This window comes from Salmo salar, chromosome 21, assembly GCF_965601325.2.
Source record: "Salmo salar chromosome 21, fSalSal1, whole genome shotgun sequence".
NCBI classification, from domain to species: domain Eukaryota; kingdom Metazoa; phylum Chordata; class Actinopteri; order Salmoniformes; family Salmonidae; genus Salmo; species Salmo salar.
Genome location: NC_138311.1, coordinates 36010347 through 36032885, shown reverse-complemented (window position 1 = coordinate 36032885; position 22539 = coordinate 36010347). Strand labels below are relative to the sequence as shown.

Here is a 22539-nt window from a genome sequence, read left to right as displayed (position 1 = left end):
TGGGATCAAAGCACAGTAAGTGTCGGTGATATTCTCACCACTCATCTAACAGAGGACATGTACAAACTCTCATCTAAAACCAGACAAAGAGATGAGGACAAAGAACAGAACAGTGTGAGGTTGGAGTGTTAAACGAGGTCTTCACGAGGCACCCAGAGGCCTGTGGTGTAGAACAGATGACAGAGGGAGACACACACACACACACACACACACACACACACACACACACACACACACACACACACACACACACACACACACACACACACACACACACACACACACACACACACACACACACACACACACACACACACACACACACAAAAACAATCAGACACATGCACATACACACACATTTCAGGGACCCTTTTTGGCTCTTGAGCGCTAATTTCACAATTACTGGTTTAAAGGTTTACAAAACCTCTGTTCAGTCACACACACACACAGAGAGATGCACTCACACACACACAGAGAGATGCACTCACACACACACAGATAGATGCACTCACACACACACAGAGAGATGCACTCACACACACACAGAGAGATGCACTCACACACACACAGAGAGATGCACTCACACACACACAGAGAGATGCACTCACACACACACAGATAGATGCACTCACACACACAATGATAGATGCAATCACACACATTGATAGATGCACTCACACACAAGGATAGATGCACTCACACACAGATAGATGCCCTCACACACAAGGATAGATGCACTTACACACACACAGATAGATGCACTCTCACACACACACAGATAGATGCACTCACACACACAGAGATAGATGCGCTCACACACAAGGATAGATGCACTTACACACACACAGATAGATGCACTCACACACACAGAGATAGATGCCCTTACACACAGAGATAGATGCACTTACACACACAGACCCTGACGTTAATGATCAAGAGAGAGACTGAAGAGAGACTAACCCTGAAGCGGTTGATCAGATCATAGCGGGTGAGCAGTTCGTACACCAGGAACTTTAATGCGTGTTCACTGCTGGCCTCGTGGAGCGCAAACACATCAAAGGACCATTTATCTACATCCTGTAAACAATCAGATGATGACAGCACAGAATTAAATAGAACACACATTGGGTTCTATAAAATAAAACATATTACTTTTACACAGTAACACATTTTATCATCTCTATGGATTTCAGAATAGGATGATGTTATGATAAAGTCAGGTCCATTTTGTACAGCTGTAATAAAGCCTGTATTCTGTATCATTATGAACGATATGACACAGTTAGTGTTTTAAAATGGCATCATTCCCATCTCCAAAAATTAGATCAAATCACAAGGAATTCAGCTAAAATCAGTGTAATTGAGGAAATCTGTTCCCAAATATACCCACATGCAAAAAGAAAGATGTGATCATGTCTCAATGGAATCAAGGTATGAAGTGATTGTTATTTTTATATTTTAAAATTCAATCTCTTTTTGAGCATACTCGTGCTAAATTTGTAGTGTTCAACATTTTATTAGAATTATACTTCAGCCCACGACAATCTGCTCTGACAAAAATCAGGCTGAATCTAGCTGACTAACCTACTGTATAGTAGGCATAGTAATGGTAATATGATGTACAGTATCAAGCACCTTCAAAGCAGCGATGGCAGCTGGAGGGTATGTCAGCCCAGCCATGTTAGACGTCCGTCTGTACATCCTGAAGACAGATACACAATCATTAGGTAGTTAGACAAAATAATTGCAATATGCCCAGCGGGCAAAACGGGTTGAAATAATGTTAGAATAATAAGTGGTTGTAATGATTTCATTTAAAATCAGTTTTGCCTGCTGTGGCAGCTCGTGTATATGTACTTTGTATACATAGAAAACACAGGGACAACAAACAACGGCTGATGATTTCAATTGCATACATCCCTTTATGGTATCAAAACGCTACCGTCATATAAAGACACAATACCTCCGTTGTTTTCAACAATAACCAGTAATGGTGGGATGAACAGTAATTACATTTTTTTTTTAACTAAAAGGCAGCAAGGCTTTTGAGAAGGCATTCTTTGTAGATAAAATAGTTTTTGGCCAGCCAGAACTGAACCAAAGGCTGGGTGTTGAAAGGGGTGAGTGGGAGGGATGAGACAGGACTGTTAAATAAGGCCAAAGAAAGACTGGGCTTTGGAAACAGCAACAAAGAAAGACTGGGCTTTTGGAAACAGCAATAAAGAAAGACTGGGCTTTGGAAACAGCAACAAAGAAAGACTGGGCTTTTGGAAACAGCAACAAAGAAAGACTGGGCTTTGGAAACAGCAACAAAGAAAGACTGGGCTTTGGAAACAGCAACAAAGAAAGACTGGGCTTTGGAAACAGCAACAAAGAAAGACTGGGCTTTGGAAACAGCAACAAAGAAAGACTGGGCTTTTGGAAACAGCAATAAAGAAAGACTGGGCTTTGGAAACAGCAACAAAGAAAGACTGGGCTTTGGAAACAGCAACAAAGAAAGACTGGGCTTTTGGAAACAGCAACAAAGAAAGACTGGGCTTTTGGAAACAGCAACAAAGAAAGACTGGGCTTTGGAAACAGCAACAAAGAAAGACTGGGCTTTGGAAACAGCAACAAAGAAAGACTGGGCTTTTGGAAACAGCAATAAAGAAAGACTGGGCTTTGGAAACAGCAACAAAGAAAGACTGGGCTTTGGAAACAGCAACAAAGAAAGACTGGGCTTTGGAAACAGCAACAAAGAAAGACTGGGCTTTGGAAAGAGCAACAAAGAAAGACTGGGCTTTGGAAACAGCAACAAAGAAAGACTGGGCTTTTGGAAACAGCAACAAAGAAAGACTGGGCTTTGGAAACAGCAACAAAGAAAGACTGGGCTTTGGAAACAGCAACAAAGAAAGACTGGGCTTTTGGAAACAGCAACAAAGAAAGACTGGGCTTTGGAAAGAGCAACAAAGAAAGACTGGGCTTTTGGAAACAGCAACAAAGAAAGACTGGGCTTTTGGAAACAGCAACAAAGAAAGACTGGGCTTTGGAAACAGCAACAAAGAAAGACTGGGCTTTTGGAAAGAGCAACAAAGAAAGACTGGGCTTTGGAAACAGCAACAAAGAAAGACTGGGCTTTTGGAAAGAGCAACAAAGAAAGACTGGGCTTTGGAAAGAGCAACAAAGAAAGACTGGGCTTTGGAAACAGCAACAAAGAAAGACTGGGCTTTTGGAAACAGCAACAAAGAAAGACTGGGCTTTTGGAAACAGCAACAAAGAAAGACTGGGCTTTGGAAACAGCAACAAAGAAAGACTGGGCTTTGGAAACAGCAACAAAGAAAGACTGGGCTTTTGGAAACAGCAATAAAGAAAGACTGGGCTTTGGAAACAGCAACAAAGAAAGACTGGGCTTTGGAAACAGCAACAAAGAAAGACTGGGCTTTGGAAACAGCAACAAAGAAAGACTGGGCTTTGGAAAGAGCAACAAAGAAAGACTGGGCTTTGGAAACAGCAACAAAGAAAGACTGGGCTTTTGGAAACAGCAACAAAGAAAGACTGGGCTTTGGAAACAGCAACAAAGAAAGACTGGGCTTTGGAAACAGCAACAAAGAAAGACTGGGCTTTTGGAAACAGCAATAAAGAAAGACTGGGCTTTTGGAAACAGCAACAAAGAAAGACTGGGCTTTGGAAACAGCAACAAAGAAAGACTGGGCTTTGGAAACAGCAACAAAGAAAGACTGGGCTTTTGGAAACAGCAATAAAGAAAGACTGGGCTTTGGAAACAGCAACAAAGAAAGACTGGGCTTTGGAAACAGCAACAAAGAAAGACTGGGCTTTTGGAAACAGCAACAAAGAAAGACTGGGCTTTTGGAAAGAGCAACAAAGAAAGACTGGGCTTTGGAAACAGCAACAAAGAAAGACTGGGCTTTGGAAAGAGCAACAAAGAAAGACTGGGCTTTGGAAAGAGCAACAAAGAAAGACTGGGCTTTTGGAAAGAGCAACAAAGAAAGACTGGGCTTTGGAAACAGCAACAAAGAAAGGTGTGACATGTTGGAACCCAGCCATGTTCACTCTGTTCTTCAAGTGTCATGCTAATTTAAGAGAAGAGGGATGCGTCCCAAATGGCACCCTACTCTCTACGTGCAATGGTCAAAAGTAGTGCACTATATAGGGAATAGGGTACAATTTGGAACTCATCCTACATGTAGTTAATAAAAGAGTAGAAGAATCTGGCAGGCTGGGCTTTGACTGTATTCTCCTCTCTCCTCTTCTCTGAGAATGTTTGTAGTCACAGACCTGTTAGTTTTTCACAGGATAATCTGGGTTGAAGAGACCCAGATTGACGGACATACTTTATAACTGTAACGACAGATCTTACAACATTCATAACATGTGGAATTACAACACACATTTTATAACTCAAATTATACTGTTGGCCACTAAAGAAGAAACCATCAAAACACATTAAGCATTAACCTATTTAGTTGGACTAATTTGAGAAATAAACTAAGAAATAAAAATTCCAACTGTCGAACCGAGCATGAAATCTCAAACACCTGCATTGTGCCTTTCATTTTGTAATATTCAGCTTCAGGAGATAAAGATGTAGAGGATTGTTTCCAACAGGTGTCTATGGCACACTGAAATAGCCTAGTAGTTGCCATGGGAATAAGAGTGAGACACAGGCCCTACCAGCAGCTCGAGGACATTGAGACGCATTGCTGAATATTATGTTTACATATTCATGTTGGTGCCCACTGTAAGTAGGCAATTATGCTCAAGAAATTGTACGCACATTTCACTAATGTCCATTTCTATTACTGGCAGAATGTCTGTTATTCTTTACTTCTAAGAGCAACACCACAAGTGAAAGCCACCATGTCTGTTTGTGCCCAGGTTTTGAATAATAACTATTTTCTATTGAAAGGCAGAATGACAGTTGTGTTTTCCTTTTAAGAAACAACACTACCTTTGAAGTAATTCATAGGAGCTTGTAATAAGTGTTGATGGTCTGATGGTATGTTGTTTTTGTACTTATCTGTACATGTCTCTGCATACTTATCAATATCAATAGCCTACTATAATTATCTTATAGGGTTATTTCCCCATGCCTCATGAAAGTACAATCTCTCAACGAAAAAGAGTGTGTGTGTGTGTGTGTGTGTGTGTGTGTGTGTGTGTGTGTGTGTGTGTGTGTGTGTGTGTGTGTGTGTGTGTGTGTGTGTGTGTGTGTGTGTGTGTGTGTGGGTTTTACTATCCATGTGGGTGCCAGAAGAACTCACAAGGACAGTAAAACAAGGAACATTTTGCCTGTCCCCACAAGGAATAGTAAATCAAGGAAAATGGCTTTTTAGGCTTAGAGTTACAATTAGGGTTAGGAGTTAGGTTTATGTGGTTCAAGGAAAATAGGATTTTGAATGGGAATCAATTATTTGGTCCCCACAAGGATAGTAAAACAAACGTACGTGTGTGTGCGTGTGTGTGTGTGTGACCTCTCGACGAAGATGCCAGCCTGCACGGCATGGACGATGCTCCTGAACCGTGGTTTCTCCTCGGGTCGTCTCCTGACCACGCCCATCTTCCTGGTGAAGGTCGAGGCCAGCCAATCACGCACCTCCATGGGCACAGAGTCCGCCTGGATGTCACTGAGCTCATCCTCAGTATCCAGAAGACGCCTGGTAGGGGGACATCAAGGGACAGAGTCACACTCTGGCTCACATAGAATACACGTTACATAAATGTACCAGCACCATACTACACCTCACAACTCTACCATACTGTACCTCATAACCCTACCATACTATACCTCATAACTCTACCATACTATACCTCAAAACTCTACCATACTATACCTCATAACTCTACCATACTATACCTCTACCCTACCCCTACTCTACCATACTATACCTCATAACTCTACCCATACCTCATACCTCCATACACCTCCCCTACCATACTATACCTCATAACTCTACCATACTATACCTCTAACTCTCCATACTACCTCTAACTCTACCATACTATACCTCATAACTCTACCATACTATACCTCATAACCTACCAGACTATACCTCACTCACCATACTGTACCTCATAACCCTACCATACTATACCTCACAACTCTACCACCCCGCCCCTACCTACTGACCTCATAACCCTACCATACTACTACACCTCATAACTCTACCATACTACCATCCTCCACTACACCTCCTCTACCATACTACACCTCACAACCCTACCATACTATACCTCATAGCCCTACCATACTATACCTCATAACTCTACCATACTATACCTCATAACCCTACCATACTATACCTCATAACCCTACCATACTATATACCTCATAACCCTACCAAACTATACCTCATAACCCTACCATACTATATACCTCATAACCCTACCATACTATACCTCATAACTCTACCATACTATACCTCATAACCCTACCATACTGTACCTCATAACCCTACCATACTATACCTCATAACTCTACCATACTATACCTCATAACCCTACCATACTATACCTCATAACCCTACCATACTATATACCTCATAACCCTACCAAACTATACCTCATAACCCTACCATACTATACCTCATAACCCTACCATATTATACCTCATAACCCTACCATACCTCATAACCCTAACATACTATACCTCACAACCCTACCATACCATACCTCACAACCCTAACATACTATACCTCACAACCCTACCATACTATACCTCACAACCCTAACATACTATACCTCATAACCCTACCATACTATACCTCACAACCCTAACATACTATACCTCAGAACCCTACCATACTATACCTCATAACCCTACCATACTATACCTCATAACCCTACCATACTATACCTCAGAACCCTACCATACTATACCTCATAACTCTACCATACTATACCTCATAACCCTACCATACTATACCTCATAACCCTACCATACTATACCTCGCAACCCTACCATACTATACCTCATAACCCTACCATACTATACCTCATAACTCTACCATACTATACCTCATAACCCTACCATACTATACCTCATAACCCTACCATACTATACCTCACAACCCTACCATACTATACCTCAGCAACCCTACCATACTATACCTCATAACCCTACCATACTATACCTCATAACTCTACCATACTATACCTCATAACCCTACCATACTATACCTCATAACCCTACCATACTATACCTCACAACCCTAACATACTATACCTCATAACCCTACCATACTATACCTCATAACCCAACCATACTATACCTCATAACCCTACCAAACTATACCTCACAACCCTACCATACTATACCTCACAACTCTACCATACTATACCTCATAACCCTACCATACTATACCTCATAACCCAACCATACTATACCTCATAACCCTACCATACTATACCTCATAACCCAACCATACTATACCTGACAACCCTAACATACTATACCTCATAACCCTACCATACTATACCTCACAAAGAATGAATACATTATAGTAAATAAGGTTATCCAAGCAATAATAACAACCCTAGAGAGCAGTAAAAATAATAAAAATACATTGAAATAAATCCAGAAAAACTAAATGGAATGTGTTATAACCCGGTCTGGTACAAAGAGAAGATTAAAGTGTGAGACTGACCTACACACCCTCTGCATACATAAGTGCCCCATATCTGGAGCTAAATATTTTTAGCGTTTGCTGCTTTTTCTTTTATTCCAGGCTATATCTACATTTTTTTGCTAACAGAAACACACAATGAACAAAGAAAACATGTTCAGTTTCTCCTCATGGCTCAGCCACATAATGCCAGGGTATATCTGGTGGGCTTTCTCCTCATGGCTCAGCCACATAATGCCAGGGTATATCTGGTGGGCTTTCTCCTCATGGCTCAGCCACCTAATGCCAGGGTATATCTTGTGGGCTTTCTCCTCATGGCTCAGCCACATAATGCCAGGGTATATCTGGTGGGCTTTCTCCTCATGGCTCAGCCACCTAATGCCAGGGTATATCTTGTGGGCTTTCTCCTCATGGCTCAGCCACATAATGCCAGGGTATATCTGGTGGGCTTTCTCCTCATGGCTCAGCCACCTAATGCCAGGGTATATCTTGTGGGCTTTCTCCTCATGGCTCAGCCACATAATGCCAGGGTATATCTGGTGGGCTTTCTCCTCATGGCTCAGCCACCTAATGCCAGGGTATATCTTGTGGGCTTTCTCCTCATGGCTCAGCCACATAATGCCAGGGTATATCTGGTGGGCTTTCTCCTCATGGCTCAGCCACCTAATGCCAGGGTATATCTTGTGGGCTTTCTCCTCATGGCTCAGCCACATAATGCCAGGGTATATCTGGTGGGCTTTCTCCTCATGGCTCAGCTATATAATGCCAGGGTTTCCATGGCCGAGCAGCCACAAACAAGCCTAAGATCGCCATGTGTAATGCCAAGCATCGGTTGGAGTTATGTAAAGCTCGCCGCCATTGGATTCTGGAGCAGTGGAAACGTGTTCTCTGGAGTGATGAATCACACTTACCATTCGGCAGGCGGACGAGTCTGGGTTTGGCAGATGCCAGGAGAACGCTACCTGCCCCAACGCATAGTGCGAACTGTAAAGTTTGGTGGAGGAGGAATAATGGTCTGTGTTCGGTTTTTCATGGTTCGGGCTAGGCCCATTAGTTCCAGTGAAGGGAAATCTTAACACTACAGTGACAGTCTAGATGATTCTGTGCTTCCAACTTTGTGGCAACAGTTTGGGGAAGGCCCTTTCCTGTTTCAGCATGATAATGCCCCTGTGCACAAAGCAGAAATGGTTTGTCCATACAGAAATGGTTTGTCGAGATCAGTGTGGAAGATCTTGACTGGCCTGCACAGAGTACTGACCTCAATCCCATCAAACACATTTGGGATGAATTGGAACGCCGACTGTGAGCCAGGCCTAATAGCCCAACATCAGGGCCCGACCTCACTAAGGCTCTTGTGGCTGAATGGAAGCAAGTCCCCACAGAAATGCTCCAACATCTAGTGGAAATCCGTCCCAGAAGAGTGGAGGCTGTTATAGCAGTAAAGGGGGGGACCAACTCCATGTTAATGGCCATGATTTTGGAAGGAGTAGGTGTGAATTTATTCACCAAAGCAAAAGTCAAAAACAATTATCGTAGTAGCTGGTTTTCAAAACTCCATTGTTTGTTTATTTCAGATGAATCATGAGTCTTGATCTTTTGCACCAATTGACTGTACTATTTACATTGACCCCCTTTACTATTTCTATATCTTCACTGTTTTGCACTGACTCTCTTACACTGGCTCTATACACACATACTAGACTATACCCACACATACTACACACACACACACACTTTACATACGCTGCTGCTATACGCTGATGCTACTCTGTTTATTATATATCCTGATTGCCTAGTCACTTTTACCTCTACCCACATGTACAGTGCATTCGGAAAGTATTCAGACCCTTGGACTTTTTCCACATTTTGTTACGTTACAGCCTTATTCTAAAATGGATTAAATAGTTTTTCCCCCTCATATATCTACACACAATACCCCATAATGACAAAGCAAAAACAGGTGTAATGTATTAAAAATATATTTTTTTACATAAGTATTCAGACCCTTTACTCAGTACTTTGTAAAAGCACCTTTGGCAGTCATTACAGACTCGATTCTTCTTGGGTATGACGCTACAAGTTTGACACACCTGTATTTGGGGAGTTTCTCCCATTCTTCTCTGCAGATCCTCTCAAGCTCTGTCAGGTTGGATGGGGAACGTCTCTGCACAGCTATTATCAGGTCTCTCCAGAGATGTTCGACCGGGTTCAAGTCCGAGCTCTGGCTGGGCCACTCAAGGACTATCAGAGACTTGCCCCGAAGCCACTCCTGCGTTGTCTTGGCTGTGTGCTTAGGGTCGTTGTCCTGTTGGAAGGTGAACCTTCACCCCAGTCTGAGGTACTGAGCTCTCTGGAGCAGGTTTTCATCAAGGATCGCTCTGTACTTTGCTCCGTTCATCTTTCCCTTGATCCTGACTAGTCTCCCAGTCCCTGCCACTGAAAAACATCCCAACAGCATGATGCTGCCACCACCATGCTTCACCGTAGGGATGGTGCCAGATTTTCACCAGACGTGACGCTTGGAATTCAAGCCAAAGAGCTCAATCTTGGTTTCATCAGACCAGAGAATCTTGTTTCTCAAGGTCTGAGAGTCCTTTAGGTGTCTTTTGGCAAACTTCAAGCAGGCTGTCATGTGCTTTTTACTGAGGAGTGGCTTCCGTCTGGCCACTCTGCCATAAAGGCCTGACTGGTAGAGCGCTGCCGAGATGGTTGTACTTCTGGAAGGTTCTCCCATCTCCACAGAGGAACTCTAGAGCTCTGTCAGCATGACCATCGGGTTCTTCTCTCCCTATTGCTCAGTTCAGCAGGGCAGCCAGCTCTAGGAAAATTCTTGGTTGTTCCAAACTTCTTCCATTTAAGAATGATGGAGGCCACTGTGTTCTTGGGGACCTTCAATGCTGCAGACATTTTTTGGTACCCTTCCCCAGATCTGTGCCTAGACACAATCCTGTCTCGGAGCTCTACGGACAATTCCTTTGACTTCATGGTTTGAATTTTGCTCTGACATGCACTGTCAACTGTGGGACCTTATATAGACAAGTGTGTGCCTTTCCCAATCATGTACAACAATTTGTAGAAACATCTCAAGGATGTTAAATGGAATTTTGAGTCTCATAGCAAAGGGTCTGAATACTTATGTAAATAAGGTATTTCTGTTTATATATTTACACATTTGCAAACATTTCTAAAAAACTGTTTTCGCTTTGTTATTATGAGGTGTTGTGTGTAGATTGATGGGGAAAATGTTTTATTTAATTTATTTTAGAATAAGGCTGTAATGTAACAAAATGTGGAAGAATTCAAGCCGTTTGAATGCACTGTACATACGATATTACCTCCATCCCCACAACTACCTTGTACCCCTGCACATTGACTCGCTACTGCTACTCCTTGTATATAGCCTCGTTATTGTTTTTACTGTGTTTTGTCTTACTTTTGAACTCAGCACTGTTGGCAATGGGCTCATAAGGAAGCATTTTACTGTTAATTCTAAACCTGTTGTATCCGGCGCATGTGACCTGTCCTGGTATGGAGCTGTGTGATCTCCAGTAAATGTCCATTTACCTGTCCTGGTATGGAGCTGTGTGATCTCCAGTAAATGTCCATTTACCTGTCCTGGTATGGAGCTGTGTGATCTCCAGTAAATGTCCATTTACCTCTCCTGGTATGGAGCTGTGTGATCTCCAGTAAATGTCTGTTTACCTGTCCTGGTATGGAGCTGTGTGATCTCCAGTAAATGTCTGTTTACCTGTCCTGGTATGGAGCTGTGTGATCTCCAGTAAATATCTGTTTACCTGTCCTGGTATGGAGCTGTGTGATCTCAAGTAAATGTCTGTTTACCTGTCCTGGTATGGAGCAGGTGTGATCTCCAGTAAATGTCTTTCTGAAGGCTGAATGGAGTTCTAACTGGATGAAGTGTAACTGACAGGTTCTCTTTCCACTGCAGTTTGTTTTGTTTCCCTTCTTCCTGTCTCACAGCGAGTCATCTTGTTTTACTGAGGAAAATAGCCTTGGTGATTTACTAACTAGTCTTCATGTGAAAGAAAATGTGGCCAATGAAGGAAAAGAGAGGCAGATATTTTTCATGATGTGATTATAGTGTCAACATTAGGTTAGATACGAACGTAAGGAAATGAGGCATCTAGAATTGCGATAAGGGTGCAGGTCAGGACTTCTGGAAGTAATTATTCTGAAAGTGTAATACTGAGCGACCGTGAAAATAAATCATTATTTATTATGATGGGAAACAAAATTACTACACAAATATGACTCAATAAAAGTCTATGGGCACTGACCAAGTAATGCACGACATAGTAAATATGGTGCCATTTGGGATGCACACAAAGAATGACTTCATTGCAGTTTGTTATGTTTCCCTTCTTCCTGTCTCACAGTGAGTCATCTTATTTAACTGAGGAAAATAGCCTTGGTGATTTACTAACTGGAAAACAGATCTTTAGTCTTCATGAAAATGTGGCCAATGAAGGAGAAGAGAAGCAGATATTTTTCATTATGTAATTATAGTGTTAGCATTAGATTAGATACTAACGTAAGGAAATTAGGTGTATAGAATGGTGATACGGGTGCAGGTCAGGACTTCCTTCTGCAAGTAATTATTCTGAAATTGTAACACTGAACGACCGTAAAAAACAAGAATAAACGACATAGTAAATATGGTGCCATTTGGGATTCACACAAAGAACGACTTCATTATTTTGTTTGGATCAAACTTCTGGAACTGTAGCAGTGCTTTCTGGCAAACATGCCTTGTGTTGTGGTGATTGAAGAGAGTTCTAGCACTGAGGACCAAAGCCTTGTTAATGAAGAGCCAATACTAAAGGGAGGGAGATAGAATTGGGGCCTCAGAGAGAGAGAGAGAGAGAGAGAGAGAGAGAGAGCGCGATAAAGACAAAGTAGAGAGAGACAGAGAGAGAGAGAGAGAGAGAGAGAGAGACAGAGAGAGAGAGAGAGAGAGAGAGAGAGAGAGAGAGAGAGGGGAAAGTAAGAAAGACGCAGGTAGAAAGAAAGAGAGAGCAAGAGAGACTGACAGAAGTAGAGAGAGAGAGAGGGAAAGAGAGAGAGAGTGAAAGAGAGAGACGGACAGGGAGAGAGAGATGTAGAACATGAGCTCTGTCAACATGCCTGCATGTGATCAGTCTACAGGCTACGCAAACACCTGCTTATCGTTGGAGAGCATAGCTGAGCTGACACACTGCAGTCTGCATAAACAGCTACAGCCACAACTGCCCAGACTGAGAAGGGTGTGGGGCTCAGTCAGAATCTAGTTTAATAGTCTCCTCCATGGAGAGATGGAAAGCTTCCCACATGGAGTTGAAGAAGTAAAGCAGGGAGTGGATCAGCCTCCTTTCAGTTTATCTGTCATCCCATTTGAAGACAGACATTCCCCCCTGACGTTCTCTCCCTGTCTCTGGCTTCAACACACACACACACACACACACACACACACACACACACACACACACACACACACACACACACACACACACACACACACACACACACACACACACACACACACACACACACACACACACACACACACACACACACACACACACACACACCAGTCATTGATGGCTGGAGGGACAACCTTAATCAGTAGAATAAAAGGTCAGACAGAGAGAACTGAGACACAGAAAGAGAACGGAGAAACATAGGGAGAACTGAAGGGCTTTGATAAGCATACACAAAGACACTGTTTGTATTGGAAACGCCACTTTCCAAACTGTCTGAGCTAAGGCACTAAAACAGAATAGTGCTGCACTGGTAGTACTGCACTCGATTCTGTCAAGGAATTTTATCATCAGAATATGTTTTATATATATATGACTTGTATTTTCTGTGAGTTGTATTTGTATTGTTCTTTCCTGTACCTTCATAATAATGAATAATAATAACAATCTGAGTGTGAGTTGTATTTGTGCTGTTCTTTCCTGTACCTTCAGCCGTGCAGAAAGTGCAATATACTTGATGCAGTCATGCATGGAATGGAATTTCTTTGAAATGCACTCACCTGGTTTCATCGATATAGACTGCCTCTAGAACAGAGGCTGCATACTCTATATTCTTCCTCAGGTCCACCACGTTCACTTCTCCCTTGTCAAGCTGCTTCACCAGGCATCGCAATCTGTAAAGAGCAAGGTGGATCCATATTTCATCTTTATATATGAGCTGATGAACACTCGATAATACTTACAGTATGGAGAACAGTACATCAATACGACTCAACTGTGCCATTACATTATGTGTCAAAGAGTCCACTTATTCTGTAGGCCTACATTGGATTCTATATCAACTGACAGTCAGCTTTAATACTAGCCTATATGTCACCGGGTTAGGTCAAAGACCAATGGTTTGAGAATTTGAGACAGTATACATATTACAGTTATTGATTATTGATTAGCCAGCAGCATACCACCCTGCATCCCACTGCTGGCTTGCTTCTGAAGCTAAGCAGCGTTGGTCCTGGTCAGTCCCTGGATGGGAGACCAGATGCTGCTGGAAGTGGTGTTGGAGGGTCAGTAGGAGGCACTCTTTCCTCTGGTCTAAAAAATATCCCAATCCCCCAGGGCAGTGATTGGGGACACTGCCCTGTGTAGGGTGCTGTCTTTCAGATGGGACGTTAAACGGGTGTCCTGACTCTCTGAGGTCATTAAAGATCCCATTGCACTTATCGTAAGAGTAGGGGTGTTAACCCTAGTGTCCTGGCTAAATTCCCAATCTGTCCCTCATACTATCACAGTCATCTAATCATCCCCAGCTTAGAATTGGCTCATTCCTCTCCCCTGAAACTATTCCCCAGGTTGTTGCTGTAAATGAGAATGTGTTCTCAGTCAACTTACCTGGTAAAATAATTTTAAAAAATTGTGCAGATAGCAGCAGTAGTAAAACAGTTCAGCCATGACAGATATTTGATAATAATGAATACTCTACCACATAATCAAATTGTTCTATTTTAGATGGTTCAGATGGATTTTAAGTCCTACAGCACAGAATCACATTGACTAACTTTACAATGCCAACAACTATAGCTTTCAGTGTGTACACTGAACTTTTTGAGAAAACACACAAAGCCAATGTCCTTGAAACTGCCATTAAAGGTCTACAAGGGAAGCAGTTGTCATTATCCTGCAGTAGTTCAAGGACTAAACTAAACTCTGTTTTTTATTCATGAACTGCAAAGGCACAGAAGGCAGAGAGGGAACGTGTCTTTACTGTAAGTAGGAGAACTGTCAGGATCACTGGTCCTGCCGCAGCAGAACGGATCTGGGCTGGTGTGTGTGTGTGTATGTCTCTCCCAGTGTGTGTGTGTGTGTGTATGTCTCTCCCAGTGTGTGTGTGTATGTCTCTCCCAGTGTGTGTGTGTATGTCTCTCCCAGTGTGTGTGTGTATGTCTCTCCCAGTGTGTGTGTGTATGTCTCTCCCAGTGTGTGTGTGTGTGTGTGTGTGTCTCCCAGTGTGTGTGTGTGTGTGTATGTCTCTCCCAGTGTGTGTGTGTATGTCTCTCCCAGTGTGTGTGTGTATGTCTCTCCCAGTGTGTGTGTGTGTATGTCTCTCCCAGTGTGTGTGTGTGTATGTCTCTCCCAGTGTGTGTGTGTGTATGTCTCTCCCAGTGTGTGTGTGTGTATGTCTCTCCCAGTGTGTGTGTGTATGTCTCTCCCAGTGTGTGTGTGTGTATGTCTCTCCCAGTGTGTGTGTGTGTGTGTGTATGTCTCTCCCAGTGTGTGTGTGTATGTCTCTCCCAGTGTGTGTGTGTATGTCTCTCCCAGTGTGTGTGTGTATGTCTCTCCCAGTGTGTGTGTGTATGTCTCTCCCAGTGTGTGTGTGTATGTCTCTCCCAGTGTGTGTGTGTGTGTGTATGTCTCTCCCAGTGTGTGTGTGTATGTCTCTCCCAGTGTGTGTGTGTGTATGTCTCTCCCAGTGTGTGTGTGTGTGTATGTCTCTCCCAGTGTGTGTGTGTATGTCTCTCCCAGTGTGTGTGTGTATGTCTCTCCCAGTGTGTGTGTGTGTATGTCTCTCCCAGTGTGTGTGTGTGTGTGTATGTCTCTCCCAGTGTGTGTGTGTATGTCTCTCCCAGTGTGTGTGTGTATGTCTCTCCCAGTGTGTGTGTGTATGTCTCTATTAGTGTGTGTGTGTATGTCTCTCCCAGTGTGTGTGTGTATGTCTCTCCCAGTGTGTGTGTGTGTATGTCTCTCCCAGTGTGTGTGTGTGTGTGTATGTCTCTCCCAGTGTGTGTGTGTATGTCTCTCCCAGTGTGTGTGTGTATGTCTCTCCCAGTGTGTGTGTGTATGTCTCTCCCAGTGTGTGTGTGTATGTCTCTCCCAGTGTGTGTGTGTGAAACCATCCAAAGAATGAGCACCATTGAACTCCGCCGACCGTCTGATCAACAAAGCCCGGAAACTGCGTGGCGTCTGTGAAGCCTTTGGTTCTGCTAGCATACAACTTTAAATATTTACCACGGGACTAGTGCCTCATTAAAAACAACAGGGGATTGACACAGATCCATGCCTCGCCTCAGCGGGCACACACAGTCTCCAAACCCCAGACCCCCAACTAACCAACAAACCAACCCTCAGCAAAATGACTTAGGCTGCGTCCCAAATGGCACCCTATTCACCATGTAGTGCACTACCTTTGACCAGAGGGCCTGTAGGGTTCTGGTCAAAAGTAGTGCACTATATAGGGAATAGGGTGCCATTTGGGACAAATCCTAAGATCCCATAAGAGGAGCATCATCATACCTTATCTGTTTTAAATCTGAGATCAAATCAACTCCTTCCAGTGTGTTTGAAGGACTTTGTTATTATGTGAATAATAAAGGAGGATTAAAAAGCAATAGACGTGGTTTATAATAACACATCATCCTAAAACACAAGCTGTTAAAAGCATTGAGCAACAGGATCAACTGACTGAAAGCCAGAAAACTGTAAAGTAAACACACACACACAATAGTACAGAAAACAACCCATGAATATGCCTACAATGTGGGTAAGGGGGTGGGTAAACGCCATCTCTAGTACAAAGTGAGCAGAATGTAGCCTGCAGTGGAGAGACTGTGATAAGCCTTGGACTTTATCCTGCCTTTACTGTGGGCTTATTTGCATTTTCTAGTCCTTTCTTCTTCTTAGTCCTTCCTTCTTCTTATGTCTTCAAAAGAGAAACTGCAGGATACCACTCTGCCAATGTAGATGAGTGAGCCAAGTGCCAAGCCTACACTATACTATTATGATGACATTTCATTGAAGCTCTGACTGACATCCATTGACAAACTGCCAGCCCCAGCACTGGCTTGTTCTGTAGGCTAAAACAAGACAAACTCCTAGGAGAGTCTCAGCCGACATTGATGTGTTGGAGATCGTAAATAATGGCGACACAAGTTGCACCTAATAATGGTCTGTAATATCAACATATTTCATGACATGACTCTAGTGAGGATGGAGAAAGTAAACATTTGCCTTGCATAAACAAGCTGTAGAGAGCTACAGTTAAAGTCGGAAGTTTACATACACTTAGGTTGGAGTCATTAAAACCTGTTGGGGCTCGGGGGCAGTATTGAGAAATTTTGAAAAAAATATGTGCCCATTTTTAACTGCCTCCTACACCAACTCAGAAGCTAGGATATGCATATTATTAACACATTCGGATAGAAAACACTCTGAATTTTCTAAAACAGTTTGAATGGTGTCTGTAAGTATAACAAAACTCATATTGCAGGCAAAAACCTGTGAAAAATAGATTTAAAAAAATGTGAATTTTGTGACTGTACTATTTAGTGAAATTGTTTTATAGATACCATAGCGAGAAAGGTTTAATTGGCTTCCACTAGATGTCAACGATCATTATAAAGTTGTTTGAAGCGTCTATGATAAACAGAGAGCAAATTAGAATGCAAGGAAGTTGACATGTCATCACTTCATTTTTTTGCGCCTGCGCATAAATCTGAGAAGCGTGAGTTTGTCATTATTGTTTATCTAGACATAGGATAGGTTGTGTGAAAATATTACTGATGTTTAACGTTAAAAATGGACCAAAAGATTAATGCTAAACAACGTTTGACATGTTTGAACGAACTTAAATAGATTATTTACTAGGTTTTTTTAGCTTTTCGGCGTGATTTACACCCCCCCCCCCCACCACGTTTTGTGGGAGCATAATGAACGCTAACTACTTGGTGTTATTTGGACATAAATTATGAACTTTGTCAAAAGAAACCACATTTGTTCCGGACCTGGGATTCCTGGCAGTGCCTTCTGATGGAGATAATCAAAGGTAAGGGGATATTTACAATGTTATTATCGATATTAGATGATGCTAACTGTATAGCATAGCTTATTGTTCTTAGCATAGCACCCCGTTTATTGCAAAATGTGATTTCCCAGTAAAGTTATTTTGAGATCTGGCCATTCGGTAGAAATTACGAGATGATAATATATTATTCTTTGAATGACAATATTATAATTTACCAATGTTTTCGAATAGTAATTTTGTTATGTTCACCGGAAGCATTTCAGAGAAGAAAAAAATCTGAATTTCACGCTACTGTAAAATGCTGTTTTTGGATATAAATATGAACTTGATGGAACAAAAAATGCATGTATTGTATAATATAATGTCCTAGGAGTGTCATCTGATGGAGATTGACAAAGGTTAGTGCATAATTCTTGCTGGTTTCTGCTTTTGGTGACGCCTGACCTTGAATTGAAAATGGATGTTTGTACTTTTGTGGCTATGTACTGTCCTAACATAATCTAACTTTATGCTTTTGCCGTAAAGCCTCTTTGAAAATCGAACAATGTGGTTAGATTAAGGAGATGTTTATCTTTTAAATTGTGTAAAATAGTTGATTGTTTGAGAAATTGAAATTATTAGATTTTTGATGTTTTGAATTTCCAGCCTTGTTAGCAATCCCGACTCGGGGTTCATTGCTAACCTGTAGCCCCAACAGGTTAAAACTGTTTTTCAACCACTCCACAAATGTGTTGTTAACAAACTATAGTTCTGGCAAGTCGGTTAGGACATCTACTTTGTGCATGACACAAGTCATTTTTCCAACATTTGTTTACAGACAGATTATTTAACGTATAATTCACTGTATCACAATTCCAGTGGGTCAGAAGTTTACATACACTAAGTTGACTGTGCCTTTAAACAGCTTGGAAAATTCCAGAAAATTATGTCATTGCTTCAGAAGCTTCTGATAGGCTAATTTACATCATTTGAGTCAATTGGAGGTGTACCTGTGGATGTATTTCAAGGCCTACCTTCAAACTCAGTGCCTCTTTGCTTGACATCATGGGAAAATCAAAAGAAATCAGCCAAGACCAAAAATTGTAGACCTCCACAAGTCTGTTTCATCCTTGGGAGCAATTTCCAAACGCCAGAAGGTACCACGTTCATCTGTACAAACAATAGTACGCAAGTATAAACACCATGGGACCACGCAGCCGTCATACCGCTCAGGAAGGAGACGCGTTCTGTCTCCTAGAGATGAACATACTTTGGAGTGAAAAGTGCAAATCAATCCCAGAACAAGAGCAAAGGACCTTGTGAAGATGCTGGAGGAAACAGGTACAAAAGTATCTATATCCACTGTAAAACGAGTCCTATATCAACATAACCTGAAAGGCCGCTCAGCAAGGAAGAAGCCACTGCTCCAAAACTGCCATAAAAATGCCAGACTACGGTTTGCAACTGCACATGGGGACAAAGATCGTACTTTTTGGAGAAATATCCTCTAGTCTGATGAAACAAAAATAGAACTGTTTGGCCATAATGACCATTGTTATGTTTGGAGGAAAAAGGTGGAGGCTTGCAAGCCGAAGAACACCATCCCAACCGTGAAGCACGGGGGTGGCAGCATCCTGTTGTGGGGGTGCTTTGCTGCAGGAGGGACTGGTGCACTTCACAAAATAGATGGTATCATGAGGTACAAAAATTATGTGGAAAGATTGAAGCAACATCTCAGGACATCAGTCAGGAAGTTAAAGCTTGGTCGCAAATGGGTCTTCCAAATGGACAATGACATAGTTCCAAAGTTGTGGCAAAATGGCTTAAGGACAACAAAGTCAAGGTATTGGAGTGGTCATCACAAAGCCCTGACCTCAATCCTATAGAACATTTGTGGGCAGACCTGAAAATGTGTGTGCGAGCAAGGAGGCCTACAAACCTGACTCAGTTACACCAGTTCTGTCAGGAAGCATGGGCCAAAATTCACCCAACTTATTGTGGGAAGATGTGGAAGGCTACCTGAAACGTTTGACTAATTGAGTGTATGTAAACTCCTGACCCACTGGGAATGTGATGAAAGAAATAAAAGCTGAAATAAATAATTCTATATACTATTATTCTGACATTTTACATTCTTAAAATAAAGTGGTGATCCTAACTGACCTAAGACAGGGAATTTTTACTAGGATTAAATGTCAGGAATTGTGAAAAACTGAGTTTAAATGTATTTGGCTAAGGTGTATGTAAACTTCCGACTTCAACTGTATCTCTTCCACATTGTCAACTGCCTGTGTTATTACATTTACACTCTTAGGAAAAACAGGTGCTATGTAGAACCATGTAGGGTTCCTCGGTTTGTCACCATAGGGGAACCCTTTTTGTTGATAGATAGAACCCTTTGCAGAACCCTCTATGTAGGGTTCTTCATAGAACCCCCTGTATATGGTTCTACCTAGAACCATCTACAAAGGGTTCTGTTTAGAAACCTCTATGAAGGATTCTACCAATAACCATTTTATCATCTAAAGGTTCATAGAACCCTCTATGAAGGGTTCTACCGAGGACACTTTTATCTTTGGAGACACTTATCTCTATGAACAGTTCCACCAGCCTTTAAAATGTATTTTTTTATGACAATACATTACATACAGTATATCATAAGGCCTTTCTTTGAGGACCTAGTTACATCCTAACACAGTGGTGTTGGGAAACTCTTGGTTTACAGGCCACATCAGGCCTGCAAGTCACATTATACTAGCTTGCAATGCGATATTTAATTCCTATTGGAATTCAGCCAGAGTTACGATATCCAACAAGTGGATTTTTTTTAATCCCCTGTAACCTGCATTCAGAATGACTGCCAGTGTTGGGAAGAATGAATACTAAGACTACCACAGTCATCTAAACTGGAACAACCATCTCAGTAACGAGTGCAATAAGTCCAACTACTAACAGATTGTAGAGTTTAGAAAAATGGATGCTCTTTATCTTTGTGTAGCATAACATTTATTAACCAATCAATGCAAAAACACAGATATTAAAACAAACAATTCTGAAAATCACCCTGCAATAGAGCATGCTGGGAATATGATATATGGTTCTATGTAGAACATGTAGAAACCTTCTTGCCTTTTAAAGAACCCCAAAACAGTTCTTAAGATGTTAAAGGTTCTAGGTAGAACCTTTTGCCTTACAAAAACCCCTTGTCTTCCAAAAAGAGTTCTTCAGATCAAAACGGTTCATGGTAAATATCCTATTCCTCCGCAAAGAACCCTTTTGGAACCCTTTTTTACTAGAGTGTACTGTGACATTTAGACTGATATAGAGTATCTGGTGCACTTAGGATTAAAGTGAGATGCAGCCAAGGTGAGAGTTGGCAACAGCCCCTCAAAACTACCGCCTCCCCATCTCACTTATCACACAGGCACTCAGCAGCAGCAGGCTCCCATAGACCTTTTGTATTCAAAAAGTGTCTCAGAGTAGGAGTACTGAGCTAGGGCAGGTCCCTCCTGTCCATGTAGTCTTACTTATTATGATTTAAAGGCCAAACTGCTGCTATTTCTACACACCTACTCTGAAACTCTTTGTGAATAGGTTTCAAACACTGCGTTTAGACCGTAGTTTGAAATCACGGAAATAGTTCATGGGTAATGGGTTGGAGCATAACAACAGGGCTGTTCCCACCCACAGTGTTTCCATCCGTAGCTTTATCAATCATATGACCTTTTCCTCTGTCACTCTCCATGGCACTGGCCTGATGGCTTCCATCTCACACACACTGGACCAGACCAATCACACAGCAGATACATATAAATAGAGGCCCTGATTGGTGGATCTATCTGGGTCACAATAACACAACCTTGCCTTAGGAAGTAGTGAACTAAAATTATTCTCTCTTTCCTGTGACTTTAGTATGCTTTGGTAGCCTATATGTTGGCATATTGACAGAAGATTTGGACGAAAGTGGCAGTATATCAATAGCTGAAACACCCACATAGGTGTTCAGTATTGAGATTTTTCTGAGAAGAAAACCATGGACTGTACAACCGTAAAGGGACTAAAGACAGGTCAAATACATTTTACAGCAAGTTTAGTTGTATAAGTCATATCTTTTTCAACAACTGAGTTGCATATCTGAGTTCACATGAGCTCTGGGAATCTTTGTTTGACATTTGGAAGGGAGGGCTTAGGACATTTGGAAGTCTCTCAGATGACGCAGTAGGTTCCATCCCAAATGACACCATATTTGGGCCCTGGTAAAAAGTAGTGCACTATATAGGGAATAGGGTGTCATTTGGGATGCAAACATAGCCTTATCTTTGCTGTCCAAGACTTCAACTCAATACAATGAGACACATTATCATGTTACTGTGACTATACAATAACCATTATATTCATCAGAGGGTTATAGTAAAAGCAGTACCATATTTTGAGTATATTTGTAATAGCACCACATAGACAACAGTACTTAAGAGGACCCTTGGGGACCTGTGTGTTTTTTTTTAGGGTCAGTTAAAATAGGTAGTATGTGGAACTGTACTGCCTTCACAACCCAAAGGGTCTGATTTGAGCTGCATCCGACTGGATGTGTCAGACCTAGCCCCAGAGTGGATATCCCTGTTCTGGGACTCCCTCCTCAGGGACACACTACCTCCAGCCTTAATGCTCC

General features: G+C 42.0%; 1 protein-coding gene across 2 annotated transcripts in view; it reads right to left on the bottom strand.

Moving 5' to 3' along the window:
* LOC106582264 (dual specificity calcium/calmodulin-dependent 3',5'-cyclic nucleotide phosphodiesterase 1A) overlaps nucleotides 1-22539 on the bottom strand; it is a 95048-nt gene that overhangs the window by 12974 nt on the left and 59535 nt on the right. For both annotated transcript variants that reach the window (XM_082967135.1, XM_082967136.1), the window contains 4 exons: nucleotides 13657-13770; nucleotides 5472-5654; nucleotides 1636-1702; nucleotides 961-1077 (listed from right to left, as the gene is read on the bottom strand). In XM_082967135.1, the coding sequence (XP_082823261.1) occupies nucleotides 961-1077; nucleotides 1636-1702; nucleotides 5472-5654; nucleotides 13657-13770 (481 nt within the window). The remainder of the gene's footprint in view (nucleotides 1-960; nucleotides 1078-1635; nucleotides 1703-5471; nucleotides 5655-13656; nucleotides 13771-22539) is intronic.